This window comes from Urocitellus parryii, chromosome 10, assembly GCF_045843805.1.
Source record: "Urocitellus parryii isolate mUroPar1 chromosome 10, mUroPar1.hap1, whole genome shotgun sequence".
In the NCBI taxonomy this organism is placed as follows: Eukaryota; Metazoa; Chordata; class Mammalia; order Rodentia; family Sciuridae; genus Urocitellus; species Urocitellus parryii.
This window is the reverse complement of record NC_135540.1, coordinates 76,991,503-77,011,382: the sequence shown is the minus strand read 5'-3', so window position 1 is coordinate 77,011,382 and position 19,880 is coordinate 76,991,503. Positions and strand designations below refer to the sequence as shown.

Below are 19,880 nucleotides of genomic sequence, written 5' to 3'. Positions count from 1 at the left end.
GAGTTTATATGTTTTTCTCAGTACTCACCTCTGTTAAAAAGCATATCTAGCTATCTCTAGAAGTTTACCGGCATATGGGTTAAGAAGTACTTCATATTCTCATTTTAGTATTTGATTATTAGATTCTCTTAATTAGGCAAGGATTTTTTAGTTATGTTCTCATTGTAATTATGAATACAAATATAAATTCAAATACTATTGGAAATCTTGAAATTATTAAAAGTACTATATTTTATTATAGCTATTATAATACAGTTCTGAGAAATTTTAAGTTACTCTTCACCTGAATCTTGCTAACATGGGTTTCTGTGGACCCATATGAGTCTTGAGCCTCAGTAGGATCTGAGAATTACTTTAGCCCTGTGAGCCTTAGTAAATTAATAAAACCTATTGTATATTTTTTGATCTATAAAATGGAAATGATAATAGTATCTATATTATAGAAATAGTGGAAGAATTAAATGAGTTAATGTGTATAAAATGCTTATACAAGAGTCTAATGTGTTCAATAGATATTAGCTTCCATAATAGTTATTATTAATTTCATATTGTATAGAGATTGAAAACATTCTGTGAATATTCTTGAAGAATTGACTTTTTTGTTGTGATGAAACTCAGTACCTCTTACAAGCTGGGCAAAATCTCTACCACTGAGCTACACCCCCTGCCCAGTCTTGATGAATTAACATAGCAAATAAATTTTACTTAACTGAAATTCAATTGTTTTTTATATCCACATATTAGGAAGGGAGTAGTTTATTTAATTAATGCAAAAGAAGATGTTTATTGAATTTGTGCTGTGGAATATGTTAGGCACTTTGGAGATCGAAAGATTGTTTTCCTCAGGAAACTTATTTAAAATGCTTAATATAAGATAGTAGGAAAAATGGCATATGAGTAAGTTCCTAGGATATGCCTGTATGAGATGTAGGAAGTTGGTTTATTTGGGCTCAGGGAATCTTATGCTTTGTACCAAATTGTACAGCAAGCACATGTTTTTTGTTCTCGAACAGGTTTCTGCATGTTTGTACTGAGCTTGGTGAAGAAACATTATCGTCTGCAGTTTTATATGGTGTGTATTAACCATTATTCTGTAGTCACTGTGTAATTTAAAACTTTATCTCTCCTTTTTCTGTAGTGAGGAAATAACAGTTTTTTTGGTTGATGTCTTGCTTGAATGTCATAGATATTTCAGTTTTGGATGACTATTAAACATAAAAAATGAAATTGACAAGTATTTGAGGAATTAAAGTTTTTAACTATTCTCAAAATTTACTAAAAGCTTTTTCTAAATATTTTCAAAGACAAAAATTTAACAAAGTATTTGAATTCCCTAAATATGTAGAACTATGGAGAGTTTTCATAGTTGCTAAGTCTGAGAAGCGTCTACTATATTGTTTTGTGGAAATTATCTTTGTTTTCTTGCTGTTAATGCGAGCATAAAAAGAGCAGAGCATGTATTTTCTTGGTAGTTATGGTTAATGATAGAATTGTAGAATTCTATTTGACATAAGTTATTTGTTCAGTGAATCAAAGTCTGTTTTATGAAATTTGTCATTTTACATGATGAACTTGTTATTATTTCCTTAAAATGTAGCCATTTATAACACTAAAATACAATGTAGTGTTTAGATGTGTGAATTCATGTATTAGTAAGGCTCATTTTAGGTGTGAATTATATTTCATTTTTGTGTTTTGCTTTTCTTCATCAACATACTGTGCTAATTATTGTTGCTAAGAAATTGTAGTATTTCTTACCTTTCTAATTTCAGGGGATCTGAGGAGTAAAATTCTTAGTGAAAATCTGCAAAGAATCAAGACAAATTAGAAATAATAGAATCTCCTGTGAAAACCAGTTCTCCCTTGATATCCTCAGGGAATTGGTTCTAAGACCTCCAAGATACCCAAATCCACAGATGCTCAAGGGCCTTATATAAAATGGCATCTCATAGAACCTGTACTCCTCCTCCCAAATGCTTTAAATAGCCTCCAGATTACATAGAATACCCAACACAGTATAAATAGTTGTTGTAGTCCATTATTTAGGTAATAATGACAAGATAAATAAGTTTGTATGTGTCCAGTACAGATGCAGTTTTTTCCCACCAACTATTTTCAGTCTGTGATTGGTTGAACCACAGATGGAAGACATGAGTATGGAGAGACCACTGTGTAAATGGTGTCTATTGAAAAAAAAAATCAGTTATGCATTTCAGAGCAACTAGTATAAAAGAATTGGGTCTTTTAAGCAAATAAAGATAGAATAAAGCAAAATAACAAATATAAAATACTGTTTTCTAAGATGAGAACTGGGTTTGTTAAAAATAAACCAAAATTTCAATTATTTAAAAAAAACATAAAGTCCAGTTAAAATGACAATGTTTATGGTACATAGAAATGTTAGCCTCTCTTGGTTCATATTCTACTTATAGTGATTGTGCCAAAAGTTATCCAAATAGCCATCTCTTAGGCCAGAAGGATAAAACATAGAGGCTTTTGAAAATTTGAAATTAAATACTGCCATTGAATAGACCTGTGAAGATCAACTTTCAAGTCTCAAAAGATGGAATTTAAGGGCTGTTGAATCTTTCTGATTAGAATAATTCAAAGTTTGAATGATAAACTACAGGGAAAATGGTTCCTAAAATTTTCATCACCATAGAACACTGCCATTTAAATGTTGTATATTTCTCTTTATTATTTAAATCATGTAACTATAGATTACGGTTTATTTTTTATGTGTATTTTTAAATTTAGTAGTATATCTCACTGTTCCTGGCATTCCAATTTGTATAAAACTAAATTTACCTTTAAGTGTTTTCATCACTTTAAGATTCTAGTAGGCAATATAATGAATATCACTAACTGCATTTATTTTGTATGACCTTATCTTACAAATTTTGACCAAAATTCATGGCAGAAATTTGTGTTTAAAAATTTCTCTTGCTTCCTTGGCTGCACTGATCACTTGTGTTTACTAATTTTTGTGTCATTGGGCTATTAACAGTTCGCATGGACACATGTCACTTTACTGATAACCGTTACTCAGTCACATCTTGTCATCCAAAATCTGTTTGAAGGCATGATATGGTAAGGGCACAGTATTATGCTGTGTTATGTTTATGTCTAGCCCTTTTGAAACTCTTTAACATTAAGCAGTGTTTTGCAGATGTCTACTAAAATGTTCTATCTCTTGTTTTTCTGTTCCATTAAAAATTACTGAGCATTGCTTACTATTTGTCAGTTGAAGATAAAGTGAAAATGTTTTTTAAAATTCTAAATGAAATGCAGAAAGCCCTCCCAAATTACATTTTCACATGCAAATAGACTATAATGTGACCTTTTACATAGGATAGATTTTTGACAGTTTATTATTTACATGGAATGCAAAAAGAATATGGAAGTTTGCCTGTCACCTCAGTGTGCTGGAAATGCATGTTCTCTGGGTGGAAGCGAAGCTGGGAAGGTTTTCATTTGCTTTTATGTGGAAGTAGGTTTCCAGATTCTAGATGAATGGCATTGCTAGCTTCATAGCAGTGGCTTATAGATTTGGAAAGTGTTTTTATTAACTAAAAATTAGGTGGAATGAAGAAAAAGCTTAAGACTATACCCAAAAAAAGCCTATTTCTCCCAGAATTTTGTCTTAAACCTATTTATTTTAAACCCATTAATTAAAATCTTTTATAGTTGTTGAGGTTTTTTAAAATAAATTTTACATCCTTTTGAGCATCATGCTTTTTTTTTTTTAACCAAGATTTGTATGTGCGCATGTGTGTTACAGACACTTGAAATCATTTATTTTAAAATGGTCATATAAAACTTTTGCTGGGGGACAGTTACTGAAGTATAAAGATTCTTTCCATTTAGTAGGGTTTAATGTGATTACAGTCTAAGATAAAAATAATTAAAATTAATAATTGTTCCTGAAGAGAATTTGCATTAAGGGCTTGGTATAAATTAAGCAGATTGTACTCTGTCTAAACAAGTGACTCATTTCCATTTTAAAAAACTGCTTTTCTTAAAAGAAATTTTATTTTTTATAACTTGTTCCTCATAAAACTAAAATTTAACTGTCCCTAGCTGTAGAAATCGATTATTTAATATTTTTGTTAGCAAGATTATCTTACTATGTTAGTTTATTTACAGATTTTGCTCTGCTTAATTGCTAAATTGGCAAATTTAGTTGATATTTACTGCTTAAAAATAATGTTTTTGTTAAATGTTATGTTCTGGACTAGGCCACAGTGTAATCCAAAGCATTATTACATTGGTTCATTATGAGTCAGAACTTACATGAATATTTGCTATTTAATCATAAAGACTTTTTTTTGCTGACTTTTTTTCTTTAAAGGTTCCTTGTTCCAATATCAAGTGTTATCTGCAATGACATTACTGCTTACCTTTTTGGATTTTTTTTTGGAAGAACTCCTTTAATTAAGGTAATAGAAAAATGTTATAAGCAAGCCATTCCTAAACTCTCCTTAAATATTAGCCCATGGAAAACATTTCCAGCATCATGATATTGTTACACAAGTTTTGATTTCTGAGGTACCTTGATTTTCCTTAGCTGCACCTAGCAGCTGCAGTGGAGGGACCTTGAGCCATATTTCCCACTAATTCCTTCTGGGTTCTTCACCAGCTACCCATTTGACTCCTGAGTAAGGACTGGACTCCATCATGTTTTCTCTGTATCTCATTTCTGCTGGTTTCTTTCATCAGTCGTTGGTGCAGTTCTTTAGCCCTCTGCCCATGTTGTCTCTTTTACCAGATTTCCTAAAGCACCATCTTCATATGCTCTTGCCCATTTGTAAGATTTTTTTACATCCAAATGCATTTCACAAAAGGATTTGGGGCTCTATAATAAAATACTGATAAAATGCAAGTAATAATAAAAGCTTAAGACAAGAGAAAGGAAAATACACAGGAACAGACCATGTTGTTTTGCCTTAGATTTGGATCTGTTTATGGGTAATGGAGGCAAAGAAAGAAATGAATTAAATTCTCTAGTTCTTATTTTGGGGAAGAAGGAAACAAACCAATATTTCATGGAAATGAAACCATTTTCTTGAACTGATTTCTTTATTTTTTAAAAAAGCTTTTCATGTCAGGGTTTCAGATAGAATTCACTCAGTTGACAAATTGGGCAAAGTGTTCAATCATAGTCCCATATATACGTTACTTGGCTACTTTGATGCTATTATTAGAGGGCAGTTTTGGAGAGCCTAAACCCATTGTTCAGATATAAAATCAGAGCGAGACAGGGTAGCCAAAGTGTTTCTGGAGAAATGCCCATCAGAAAACCTTGCGTAGATTATTCCCACTATAGGATTATAGTCACAGCATTAGGCTGAACCATAGGGACATGGCCAAGTAACGTATGTATCTTTCAAATGTCCCTAAAGCTACTGCAGCATAAGAACAAGTGTGAGTATTCAAGATGTCTATATGGGCTAGTTTTGGCTTAGGAATCCTTCAGAAAGACTGTTAGAGCCATAGAGGAATCTCAGTATCCAATTTTTTAAAAAATTAATGATATCTTTTTAATTTTTTTAGAAGTAGATGCACACAATTCTTTTATTTTTATTTATTTATTTTTATGTGGTGCCGAGGATAGAACTCAGTGCCTCGCATGTGCTAGGCAAGCCCTCTACCACTGAGCTACAACCCCAGCCCTCAGTAACCAATTTGAAACATAATTTTGTCAGAATGGATTAGCAAAAGTATAAAGTACCCTAGGTCATTGAGCAACTGACCTTTAAATTGACATGATGTGAGTTCAACTTGATTTGATAAGCTATATTTAAATTAATTAGACACTTTTGAATTTGAGGCCACTCCTACTTAATGGCAATAACACAGGCACTGAATCTAAGAGAAGCTATATCCATCCCTTTTCTAAGGCAGAATTCTTTCCAGATTTGTCATGAAACCTTTTCTGCCAACCATTTTTCATATTGCCCTTTTTGAACAACAGGATAAGAAATCTGTAAAGAGCTCAGGTAGCTTTAGCCTGTAACCTGTTTCTATACTCAGAAATTTCCCCTCTGATATTGGGCTTCTGTTCTTGTTGTTCTAAATAAGTGATCATCACAAAGACCATCAGTGATCTCTTGATGATCAATCCCTGCACACATGTGGTGGTTATGGACATCTTGGGGCAGTATAACAGCATCCACTCCTCAGTGTGTTTCTCCTGCCTCTGCAACAACGAATTCCAGACTTTCCTCCAAATTTCTCTCCCTGAATGCCCCACTGACTAGGAAAACAATAGGCAACATATTCCTTTCTTTCTGGAGATAGATTGTGAAAAAAAGGAGGAGGATATGTGAATACTTGGGGAAGTGAATACAGTATTTGGGGCCATGGATTATTTTACTATCTCAGAAAGAAATCTGTTGTGTATATTACATTTTAGAAATATATGAAAATCTGATATGCTGCAATGTCATTGTTTCATTGTACTCAATTCTGTTTTGGCCAGTAGCAGGTCAACACATCTGACCAAGTGTGTACTTGGAATGAATATGTGTCATTCTTATTCCAAGAGAAGCGTAAAAGTCATGGGATGACTATTTCAATATGGAGTTTATAGCTCTTTGTGTGGGGGGAAAAAACTTAATTTGAGGCTGTTTAACAGAAACAGATATTCACAGCGTGCTACACACGATTGAGGGCCTACTATGTGTTAGATGCTAGTCAAAACATTTGCACAAGTAAATCAGGATCATAGAAAGAAGGAAAAAGAGTTAAGACTACTTCCATTAAGAAAAAAGGAAGGTACAGATGTGCACAGTATTGAGGAGAGCCTTGAACAGAGTCTGTATTTTGTGATGCAGTAACTTTTAAATTTTATTTGGCCTTTTTTAGTTGTCTCCTAAAAAGACTTGGGAAGGATTCATTGGCGGTTTCTTTTCTACAGTCGTGTTTGGATTCATTGTGAGTTTTACTAGGATTTTTTATTTTATTTATTTTGAGAAACTGTGCTGAGTTTATTAGTCTATTTTAAACCTAAAAAATTAAAGCACTAAATGTTAATAATGTACTTATTGAAACCTACTAAACAGAATCAGTACTGTACCCTAGTAGCTGTCATCCTGGCTGCATATCAGAATCCCCTGGGGACCTTAAACAAAATCTATTTCCCAACACAAGACTTATGTCTCAGACTTATCCCAGAATGATTAACTTCCACAAGGTGGTCCTGTGTTTAGCCAGATATAAGATCCACAATTGTTCTGTTGTATTTGGGTAGTCTCTAATAGCTGTTCTGCTTGACGTGGGGATAGAGGTGCTGGGATAGGCAGTATCTTTGAGTAATAGCAGTGAATGCAAATGATGTTGAAGAGCTCTGTCTTAACACATGCTGGTCAGTTGGCTCAGTGGGTGGTTCCTGCTGTAAACCTAAGTTGCAGAAAAAGTACCTTAATTATGAATGATTAATATTAACTTTTAGCCATGAATAATGGGTATTTTTCATATTTAAAAATTAAGTTTATGATTATGGTGTTCTTATTAAAAGATGACTAGTGAGAAATAATAAGGGTACAATAAAATGACTAGATACAAAATAAATGTACAAAAGGTTATTGTTAGGAAGTTCATATTTTTAAGAGTCTAGTCCCTGATAGTTGTCATTAATATAAAATATTGGAGATCCAGATATGAAGTAACTAATAACAACATGAAACTTCAAGAAAGAGTAAATATACAAATAAATGGAAATATGCCATTATCCTGGATGGGAAAACCACCATAATTCATCTATTTAATTTCTAAGTTTAGTTTATTTTCAGTGAAAATTCCCATAGAATCTGGGTGTAGTAGCTGCTTGGGAGGCTGAGTCAGGAACATTGCAAGTTCAAGGCCGGCCTCAGCAACTTAGTAAGATCATGTCTCAAAATTTTAAAAATATGCTAATAAAATTTAATAAAATTATTCTAAAGTTTTTGGTATATTGATGAGGTAACAATTGATAAATGTAATAATGAAAAAATATCCAGTCCCATTTAGTGTTTAACAAAAAGCAAGAATAATCAAAACTTTAGGTAATACTATTAGAATTTGGTATTATTAAAATTAGACAATAGGAATAGCTCATATCATTGGAAGAAAATAAAGATGCTCCACAAGAATGTAATATATGACAAAATAATGATTAATGAAATTACATATACATTTTTAACTAAATGGTTTTGAGGAAACTGGAAGCAAAATCAATTTGATCTGTTTCTAGTATCATATTTGAATTTCTTAAACCATTCTTAAATAATATAATGGGGCAAGTGGCTGTACGAGAAATGAAAAAGAGAATAAACTGTTATCTAGCAATTAAAATTTATAATAGAATATTTTATTTCATGCATCTTCCATTTCCATGGCTAAGGACAACTAATTTAAAAAACTGCAGTGATGTGGCCAGGGAAAAGAACAATTAAGTCAGAGTTTTCTGGGTTGGTGAAGAACAACGAGACTTTTCACCATATTATTTGGTGCAGTTTTCTTTGTAATTTTGAATTACTGGTTAATTATTAGTTGAAAACATTAATATAAGCTGTGTACAACAAACAACAGTCCTTTACTCTTCCTATATCCTTAAAATTCAGTCCTTTATATCTTTTTAGCTCCTATGATTAAATATCTGTATTTTTAAAAAGTAAGATTTTGCTATATTTTCTAAGTGTTCAAAATCAGCTTCTCTTTTTCTTCCTTGCTACCCTACCTTTTCCCTTCCTGTCACACCCTCACGCTTTGGTTGTACAGAGACCTCATTGCTTTGAGAAACTGTTTTGTTGTATAAAGGTCTTCCAAGACTTTTGCTGGGAAAATTATGACCTTCAAACTTTAAAAATATATAGCAGAGGGGTTAGGTATATATGTCAGTGGTAGAACACTTGCCTAGCACCTGCCATGTTCTGAGTTTGATCACCAGCTCTGCTAAACAACAACAAAAAACATTGCAGAAAGTTAATATAGAGAAATTCTGGCATTTTTTGTGTGTGTCTGTATCTCTATATCTATATTTAGGCAGTGTTTCATGAGTTCTTTGTTATGCAGGCTGCCTATGTATTGTCAAAATATCAGTACTTTGTGTGCCCAGTGGAATACCGAAGCGATGTCAACTCCTTTGTCACAGAATGTGAGCCCACAGAACTTTTCCAGCTTCAGAGTTACTCACTTCCTCCCTTCCTACAGGCAGTATTGAGACAGGTAAGAGTATAAGGTCAATATCACCTGGTTAGGAATCTTTTCTTTCAAAAAGTAAGCTTTCTCTAAAAGTGAGATTTAGGGTTGGGGATATAGCTCAGTTCGTAGAGTGCTTGCTACACATGCATAAACAAGGCCCTGGATTCGATCCCCAGCACTGCAAAAATTTAAAAAATAAATAAATAAAAGTGAGATTTAGATTTTTACAGGAACCAATTTTATGCATAATTTTTAACTTTGTCATATTGAAGTGCTTTTTATGTCTGTTTATAATCAATAATATACTCTATTTTCTTGTGATTTTTATAAACATAAAATGAGTTAATATTGCAAATTGTATACTAGGAATGTATTTGCCTTATGATTTCATTACTGATAGTAATTTATTTTGTGTGTATTTTAAAATATTTGATAGATTTTTATAAAGCCCAATGAATTAGAATGAGTTTTACATGTTACTTGTATGAATTAACTCAATTTAAAACTCAATTAAAATTCATCATTCAAAAGAGCCCTTGATTTTTAGAGGACATTTATTACTACAAAAAAACTTCTAAAAAATGAGTTTTCCTTCCAAGAGCACATTGCTACCACTCAAAGCATCTTTGGGGTGTCACATGGAAGGATGTTGATATGCTATCCAGGAGAGCCCACCTGGTCTCTTGTCAGGGTTCATGTATGTTTGGCTAAAATCGGGGCTCAAGTGATGGGTGTGTGCACATGTGCATGTGTGTGTGTCTGAATCACTTTGTTTTTAATTAAAATCCATAATTTGTTAGTAGTAGATTAAACAACAAATTATTTCTTGACCGCTCAATACATGAATACCAAGAATTTTTTCAGTGTCCAAACCTCCTGTTACCTGCTGTAAAAGCATTTAATGCTGTCAATCTTTGGTCCCAGGTAAGACCGTTGCTTTGAGTACAGGTCCAAAAGGTCATGTTATCAAACACCTTTCTCATTCTACACACATTATTTTTTTCTGTATAATTGTACTTAGGGAAGCAAAAGCTATGAGTTCAGAAAATAATTTGACTGCAGGATTCTCTTTTTATTATCTTTTCCCTAAATCTTTTGTAATTGTAACTGTCTTGCTGAAGCTCATTTTGGCAGTTCTTATTTTTGTGTTTCCATTGCATTATATTAGTTTCAAGAGAAAGAGCCAACTTTCCCCTTATTTCATCATATGAAATTTAAGTGAAATAAAGTACAAAATTAAATTATATAACAACAAAAATAAAGTATTACTGGTGACGAAACAAAACATAGGTAAAGATTAATGAAGCTGTATGCCCTACAACCCAATTGTTGCCACTGTTCTTGGATGAAACAGAAGGTATTGCACCATTAGCAGGATTCAGTGTGCAGGTGCCTGGTAGTATGCTGCCGAGAAAACAGAGGTGCTGACTCAGTGATGACAGAGAGCTTACAATGTTTTTCTTCTATAATCTGTGAAGATTGTAAGAAGTTAACAAAAATATGGCATATGCTTTGAATTAGTGTTTATGTCATGGTTCCTAGATTAGGTGTTATTCTCAAATACAGTTTTAATGCAGATATTCCCAATATTGCCTTCCCTCTCCCTTTTTTTTCCTTTTTAGGAAACAGTGAGTTTATATCCTTTCCAAATACACAGCATTGCTCTTTCAACATTTGCATCTCTAATTGGCCCATTTGGAGGCTTCTTTGCCAGTGGGTTCAAAAGAGCTTTCAAAATTAAGGTATGTATTTAGATTCTTTGTTGTTAGTGAACATAATTAGAGAATATATCTCTATATATTTGATCTCCTGTAGGTCTACATTAAGACCTTAGGCAAAAACTATTCCTCTAATTTGTTTTAACTTCTCAAAAATGCTGTCTGGCTAGTTAGAGTGTGTTCTTTTTGTTAGGTTTTGGCCATACCTTCCTAGTATATTTTTAAGTATCATGTCAGCCTCTTATAGAAATATAATGTTCCTTTAATGTTGGTATAAACACAGAATGTTATCCTTTCAAGTGTTTATCCAAAAATCTAGCCACCAATTGTCCAGAGTTTAGGGTTTTGCCAACCTCACTTGACAGAATATGCAGAAGAGCTGTTGGATATGTAACTATCATTGTGCTAAATTAGAAGTCATCACATTCTTTATGGGGAAGTGCAAATAATGAGTTGCTTTATGTTTTGCAAACCATCTGTCCTATTACAGCTGCTCAGCTCTGAGCTCTGCTATTGCAGCGTGAACACCCCTACCCTACAGACAATGTTTCCATGAATGACTGTGGCTGGGTTTTATTAAAACTTTACAAAACAGGTGTGGGCTGAATTTGGTCTGTGCAACCTAGTTTGCTGACCCTGCTCCTGATACTTGAAATCATTTTGTTTGGTTAAGATAGAGCATCAGGGAAGTGATGTTATCTCAGTCTCCCTCATGTGGTTTCACTAAGTTAAGGTGGAAATGTATGCCATTAGGGGTTAGGGAATAGGTTTTGAAGGTGGGATGGCCATGGAAGGCCTCTCTGAGAGGTGGCATCTGAGAAGAGAAGGAGAATAAATCCTGCAGAGAAATCTAAGGCAGCCACACAGGATGAGTACCTTGCAAAGGTTTCTAACCATCTGCAGAGTAGTATTGAGTTGCTGTGGTTCTCTTATGCTTCACTTGGTAGGGAAGAGAAGGAAGGAAGTAGATTGGCAAAAATTAACCAAAGAGTTCTTCAATAATTGTTTTAAACAGAGAAATTTTATAGTTAATATGGTATTTGTTTTAATGGTCTCTAGTCCAAGAGTTCTCATTAAATGGTGAAATATTTTTTGCATGTCTGAAATGAAGGTATGATTATGGTTGACATTTGTATGTTTTTAGGTTACTTGAGTGAGCTAGAGCAATTAGGTATTTCCATTTCTTGGGTGCTCAGACAAGTCAGTTTGCAAAGGCTTATTACTCATCCTCTCACTTTGGCCATTTAATGGACTAACTAACGTGTCCCGAATGAGCTAGCTGCTTTGATTTTCTTTTTACCTCAACACTAAAAAGAAGAAGAAATATTTATCATAGAAGTAAAATTTTAGAGTTTTTCTTTTTTTTTCTTTCTTTCTTTATTTTTAGTCATACAAAAAAAAGAAGTAAAATGTTTATTTCAGAATAAGAACTATTAGAATAAACATGAGTTAGAACCAGTTGTACATCTGTCAACCACATTAAAATATTTCACAAATCACTTCTGGCTAAACAGAAGGAAATTAGATTAGTAATAGCTGATAGAATATTTAGAAAGTTTTCTTCAATGGAAAGAAGTTAATGCTAGATTTAATTAATGATTAATCAGTGTTATTTTGATGCTTTGGGTCAATTCAGTAATTATTCTAAATTGAGCACATATTTGAAAGATATAGTTTTAATCTGTTGGAAGTGATATAATAAATTTGTAATTAGTGGGAAAATTTAATAGTATTTTCTTTATAGAGTTCATGGTGCCAGAAAGACACTTACAGATAAGAATTTTATAGTTTTTTTTTTCAAATTTGTTAATGTATTTGTTTGTTTCTAAAGGATTTTGCAAATACCATTCCTGGACATGGTGGGATAATGGACAGATTTGATTGTCAGTATTTGATGGCCACTTTTGTGCATGTGTACATCACGAGTTTTATAAGGTATTTTACATTTTAAACTTTTCATTACATGATTATTTTGAGTTTTCATTTCCATGAACAGTACATTAGTTTTAATAAGTTAACTTTTTCTGTCACTGATAATCTATTGTATCAAAGTGGCCTCTAAAGCTGTAACTCTGAGGAGTGTGCTTAAATTGTCATGTTTTACATATATTTGAGCAGCTAAAACAAAAAAATAATAGATGCTGGGGTCCTTCACAGGACTAAGTGAAAGATCCAGTTAATGTGATTGGTACTGAATTTGGAACATCAGGAGATTTAATTTCTCAACTGGGCATTACAATGATTGTGAATACCAAGAGTTAAAAAGGAAGAGAACATAATTCATTCAGGCCGCTGATTATTACTTGAGTGTCTGTTATGTGTTGTAGAATATTCTAGCATGGATATAGCAGGGGAAAAAATCAAACCAAGTCACTGCTCTCAAGAGATTTTTGTTGGGAGGTTGGAGAGAGAAGGGTCAGAGATGGACAATAATAAATATAGCTTGTTAGATGTTGTAAGTACCATGGAAAAAACAAAATAGTTGTGTGGGTCCTGGATGGGTGTTGTTATTTTTTTATTCTTGTTATTAAACCATAATGATTTAAATCAGCTCTATAGTGCCAGTTTGGTGTATGTAGGCTGACCACGTCAATCACATATTTACTTTATTTTTTGTGGTCTCGACTGGGTTCCCAGGAGGCAGAACACTTACTAATAGCACCCGAGTCATAGATAATATGGATGTCCTTCACAGAATGTTTAGCAGAAAACTCATAGAGATCCCTGAGTACATATTTTAAATATATGCAAATATATACTTCTTACCCATTGTAAGAACTTTTGTATTAACTTTTTTTTTTTTGTGGTAGGGGTGTATGAGTGGGTGGGGGGTGTTATAGCCGTACTAGGATTATTTTTTTTAGCATTTTAAGAATTTCCAATTAGTTATATATGATAATAGAACGTGTTTTGACTTATCATACATAAATGGAGTATACCTTCTCATTCTTCTGGTTGTATATGATGTAGGATTACACTGATCATGTAATCATACATGCATATAGGGTCATAATGTCAGTTCATTCTATAATCCTTCCTACCCTCATTCCCTCTCCCCTCCCTTCACTCCCCTCTAATACAAAGTACCTCTATTCTTTCCTAGTGCTCCCCCGCCCCCCGCCACTTATTGAGAATTAGTTTCCACATATCATAGAAAAAATTCGGCCTTAGATTCTTTGGGATTAGCCAGGTGCTCTTCAATAGATGAATGGATAAAGAAAATGTGGTATACATACACAATGGAATATTACTCAGCCTTAAGGAAAAATGAAATTATGGCATTTGCCAGTAAATGGATGGAGCTGGAGAATATCGTGCTAAGAGAAATAATTTTAATTTAATAATTTAATTTTAGCAATTTCATTAATTTTTGAAAGAATCAACTTATGGCTTTGGCAGTTTTTTCCTTAATATGTTTATTTTGTACTTTATGGATTTCCACTTTCATTTTTCATTTCTTTACCTTTTTTTAAGGTTCATTGCTGTTCTTTTCCAGCTTCTTGGGGTAAAGCCTTACTTATCAATTTTTAGGCATCTGGTCTAATATAGCCATCTAAGACTGTAAGCTTCCTTTTCTTTCTCCCCCTTCTACAAGTATTTTCAATATGCAGTTATAAATATTTTCTGTTTTCTAGTATTAATATCTTCTTTGACACATGATTATTTAAAAGCAAATTGGTTGGTTTCCAAACAAATGAGCATTTTCTCATTTTTCTTCCTTTATTGATGTCTGCCTTAATTCCACTGTGGTCAGAAAACAAATTCTTGATGATTTCATTGTTTATTTTTTGAAACTTGCTTTATGGCCATATAGTATTTCATCTACTCCGATATGTATTCTATTCATACATGAAACAGATGTGAGTTTTGCAGGTTTTAGATGTAATTTTTGTATGTTAGGTGAAGTTTAATAAAGTCTTTCTTTTGAGCAGATTATTCTATTAGTTCCTAACAGAGCTTTATTAAAATCTACTGTGATTAAAAGTTTATCCTCTTTCTAGTTCTGTCAATTTTTGCATTATGTATTTTGAGCTTGCATTGTGTATATACAAATTTAGGATTGTCAGTTTTAGGATTGAATTGATCCTGTCTCATTATGTAATGCCCATTTTTACTATTTGCCTTAACTACCTATTTGTTGGCTCTCAGGATGGCCAGAGCAGCTTTCCTTTTGTCGAGTTTGCATGGTATTTCTTCGTTTATCCCTTTATGCTTAGCATTCTTTTATCCTTCTTTTTAGTGGTGTTTTTTTCTTTCTAATTTGTGGCTGAATTTTTTGTTTGTGTCTCTTTTGTGGTTTTTAATTAATGTATTTTTTTTGTAACCCAGTTGACAATCTTTGCCTTTTTAATTGGAATATTTAGCCTATTTATATGATATCTATTTGCTAATATATTTGAATATTAGTCATTAGTGGTAAAATCCTTAGACTTCTTCATTTTCAGAAGGTGGCAGCTTTATAACTTTATAACTCGTACTCTTTAAGAAAAATCTGCTCTTCTTTTAGTAGAGAGAAGTCACGCTGAGCCCTGTTGTCCACCATCTGAAAGCAAATATTTAGACAATTAGAAATGCATCAATGGTGCCAGGGTGCAACTGAATGGGAGCACCTGCAGGCGGGATTTAGCATTTAGCTGAACTCACTGAAATAAAATAGCCTGCCTTCTCCCTGTGGGCACCGACTCTGGGTGTGCACTATGCAGGTACTAAATCTTTTGAAGAAATATAATAAGCCAAGCTATGTCTTGACTTGAGTAGCCTGGCTGTGAGAGGTATTTGGCCACAGTTCTTTGGCAGATGAACTGAGCCACATGCAAGAAGGTGACCCATGGGATGGCTGATCTGGATTGTTGTGCACTTTTTTAGATCAAAGATTTCTAGACTAAGATTTTCACTCCTCATCCTCCTTGCAGTACTACTGTAGAGCAGATATTTTTTGTTGCTGGGATTTTTACTTCCTTTAACTCTATTTAAACAGTTCTTATTGTAAATTACAAATTTACTTACCCATGCAAATGTCTTTCTCAAAACTCGGTGCCATCCCCCGTCTTAGTCTTGCTTTTTCTAATTTGACTTTCCTTATAACTGTCCACAAAAAGTATTCTCTATTTCAAATGGATAGTGAGAGGTGCAGAAAACAAAACATATTAAGACTTGAATTAGACTCGTTCTCGACAGACTAGTGTTTTAAGATCTTTAGTTTATAAATGGATTGAATTCTAGTGTCCCAGCAGCCGCAGATCTCAATCCCATGACCACAGTAGTGTCCCCGAAAGGTCATGAGGTCAGAGTTCTCCCCTGAACTCATCTCACCCCAAGTGCTCCACAGAAGAGACTAACAGAAAAGCGGGACCAGGACCTCAGAGGAGTGAACTCAAAGGGAGCCCCTGGAGAAGGGAGTGCTGCACTGGCTGTGTGTGCACGTGACAGAGCAGGGCTCTGTGTGGCCACAGCAGTTCCTTGCCTCCTTTCCTCCCCACAAGGACTGTGGTGGGCCAGGTGACAGGGGCGGGGCTCTCCTCCCTCAACCCCCTTTCCCATACAGCAAGTAACACTTTAATTTTGCTTGCTACATTGGGGTTTGCCTCAGACCTCTTTGAACTAAGGCTCTGAGTAGGGACTTTGGTGCTGTGCACAGGACTTTGGATTCTGTCTCTTGAATATCTGTAGTTCCCTTGTTTTTATTTTTTCCTGTCAAGGACACAGACATTTAGACATTAAAGTGAAATCAAGAGCTGTTTTAGTTCTGTAAAGATTGCTACTCTACACTTGAGGAATGGATTATCTTAAATTATGGATATGTGCTTCACTTAGCTCTACTAAAATCACCTCAGTGTTGTCTTCTCTACCTTATCTTTAGGGGTCCAAATCCCAGCAAAGTGCTTCAGCAGTTGTTGGTGCTTCAACCAGAACAGCAGTTAAATATATATAAAACCCTGAAGACTCATCTCATTGAGAAAGGAATCCTACAGCCCACCTTGAAAGTATAGCTGGATCCAGAGAGGGGAGGACTGACAAGAAAGAATTCTGCAGAAAAGCACTGAGAGATGAAATCTTGTAACTGTACAGAAAAATGGTTGAAAATGCAATAGATTGACATTTTACAGACATGAATGTTGGTTCTCTGAAATTACTGTGAATATTTAACAAACACTTACTTGATCTAAGTTGTGAAATAAGTAGCAAATTGCCAGCAAAATATCCTGTACTTTTTCTAAGATGTATTTTCTGATGTTAACTTCCTTCCCCTTACTTGCTGGGTTTCATAATTTAAAAGACTTGTATTTTAAAGAGTCAAACACTATAAAATAAGTAAATCGAGGTTATCTTAAGATTGCACCTGGCAGTGGGATCTTTTGCACAAATGTTCACTTTTGCACTTGGAGCTATTCTTTGATTTTAACAGAGTATTGTTTGTAAGGCACACCAGGGAGTCTGCTCTGCTTCTCACAGTCTGAAGTATTTTCTGAAGGGCTGAGTTTGATGGGGGGAAAATGATTGTCTACTTTTCTTCCCCCCCCCCCCCTCTGTTTTTTTGGTGGTTGTTTTGGCTTGGTTTTCTGTTGCTGGGGAGTGAACCAGGCCTTGCACATTCTAGATTCTAGTCATGTGCTCTAGGATTGAGTGACACTCCAGCCTGACTTTCCACTTTTCAAAGAAGTAATCATTTTCCAGGAGAAAGCATTCTGCTTTTAGGTAGGTTCAAACTTCAATAGAGGGAGGATAAAATTTCTGCCATTATTTGTGTGTTTAAAAAAAGCATTCCACTTCTGATAAAATTATTTGGAAAAACACAGCCTTGCAGAAACTTTCCAAGAGAAACAAAGGAGATTTCTGCCTGAAGAACACAGTGTTCGGATCCTCCTCCGCAGATGATCTCAACGGGACTCTAGTTCAGGAGACAGCATAAAACAGTGCTGTGTGGCCTGGGCCCCCTCTTGGTCGAGTTCTCCGCTTTTTTCTTGTTTCCCTGTGAACTGATTTTGCTAAGGTGTGTAGTGTTAGGCCCACAGCAAGATCAGTGCTCAGGGCAGTGAGTGGTGTGGTAGCCAAAGCAGAGGAGGGGATGCTTAGCTGAGCAAGGCCTGTAGGAGGGGCCCCCCGATCCTATGTTTTGGGTACCTCTTTCCAGATCTCCAGTGAAGCCCTTCAGAGACTTACCTAAGAAGAAAGAAGAAGACTCAGCCCCACATCAACTCCCCGGGGGTGGCTAACCTTTGTCCCATTGTTCTTTCTCATCATGTCATAAAATCTGAGGACATCAGCTGATTATTTTTTCTCGTAAGAATGAAAATCAAGTAGAAGTGATTGCCACCAAGACCAAAAAGCACACGAATGCCAAACCATTCCTTTGGTGGACTCGACACTGTAAGCAAACAAAAAAGAGTAAGTTTCTTTTCAGTGGAAACAAATAAGCTCCTATTGTGTGCTCCCTACAGACATATTTAATGTATTGAACTGTCAGCAATAAACCTGCACAAAGAGCCCAGTGCTCCTGGTCAAATGTTCAGAGGGGAGATAGAGATCTATTTTAAAGAATGTTTTGCTAATGAAAAGTAAATATTTTTGTTTAGATCAAAAAAAAATTTCCATTATTTTATATGTCCACGCTACTGCTATAATTAAAAGACTATAACTCTGCCTGGGTTCCACACGTGGACCCGCGCTGTCAGCCTCATGGCATACCACAGGGATGGCAGAGGATAAGAGCACTTGGCACCAACACCCTCAGGGTTGGGTCTGGTGTCCACTTAGCTGATTCACCACTGCTGGACATGTTCAGTGAGCATTGTGTCTGTGACACCACTCTACAAGGGTACTGAAAGGGTTATTATAGGAGGGAATTATCACTTTTAAAATCAGGCCACCTACATATTGATTTTCAGTACTCTTGCATTTCATTTCTCCCACTAACAGCACCAAATGTTGATCATCAAAAATGTGAGATACAACAGTTTAGAAAACAGAATGAAAATTTTGCAATAGGAATTTATGTTGAAAATTTGACTGTTTACACAAGTAAAAACTCCTTGAAGATTCACAAAGCCCTCCGCATTTTTATTTGAAGTACTTGATGAGGCATTGCAAGACAGAATTATGAGACCATCACTAAATACATGTATTACAAAATCAATATCATTACAAACAAAGTGTGACGCTGGAAACATTTGGGGTCACAGTAAAAGCTTTTCTCAAACTTTTAGATTTGGGTGTACTTTATTCTTTATGTAAAAAGATAAATTCTTAAAATTTTAACGGAGCTCTAAAGATTAACCTTTGTAGCGTACTTTTATAGCATGTATATTCAAACTATATATTTTAGCAGAAGATTGCCATAAAACCCTGACTTTGGTCATTTTTGTATTTGCACTGGGAAGAGGGCTGAAATTCCAATGTAGCGATATGGCGGTGGAAAAATGGAAAGCTGGGAACTTCTTTCACAGCAGTGGCCAGTGTTCCAAAGTGGCCATTGGGGAAGGTGGTCCAGTGTACTCACTGCTTGACTTTTTTACCTGTGGGATGCGATGTTTCCTCACTGCTTTCTCCCTTGTGGTTGGTGGTGCTTATACAGTGACTGAGAATACAAAGACCACCTGCCCCCCCCTTTTCATTTTTAGTATCTCTTCATTTGCACTTTGGTTTGAACAAAGATAGTGTCACCTTGTTCAAAGAAAAGGACAAGGTACAAACAGTGTGTATAGACTGTATATAGGTGAAAGTTGTGTGTCAATCAGTTCTCTGAATCTTTTTACTGAAACTGAGATAGGGAAATAAAACTTCAATCACATTTTGACTCTGTTGTGCCGTTTTCTTATTGAAGCAGAAACATTCATTCATTAAACTAGTGTTCACAAAATTGTGACAGATACGCATAAGTTGTGTATGAATTCCACCACTCACGCCTACGATGACATCTGCAGGGCGAGAGAAACCCGAGTTCTGTGTGTCTTCTTAATAGAATACTGAGCTTCTGTGTGC

At 34.7% G+C, this 19,880-nt stretch overlaps 1 protein-coding gene across 1 annotated transcript in view; it reads left to right on the top strand.

Moving 5' to 3' along the window:
• Cds1 (CDP-diacylglycerol synthase 1) overlaps window positions 1-16,891 on the top strand; it is a 64,455-nt gene extending 47,564 nt beyond the window's left edge. The window contains exons 6-13 of the mRNA XM_077803460.1: window positions 1,014-1,072; window positions 3,008-3,090; window positions 4,352-4,439; window positions 6,868-6,936; window positions 9,055-9,207; window positions 10,806-10,925; window positions 12,733-12,836; window positions 16,762-16,891. Of these exons, the coding sequence (XP_077659586.1) occupies window positions 1,014-1,072; window positions 3,008-3,090; window positions 4,352-4,439; window positions 6,868-6,936; window positions 9,055-9,207; window positions 10,806-10,925; window positions 12,733-12,836; window positions 16,762-16,891 (806 nt within the window). The remainder of the gene's footprint in view (window positions 1-1,013; window positions 1,073-3,007; window positions 3,091-4,351; window positions 4,440-6,867; window positions 6,937-9,054; window positions 9,208-10,805; window positions 10,926-12,732; window positions 12,837-16,761) is intronic.
• Window positions 16,892-19,880: the final 2,989 nt, after the last annotated feature.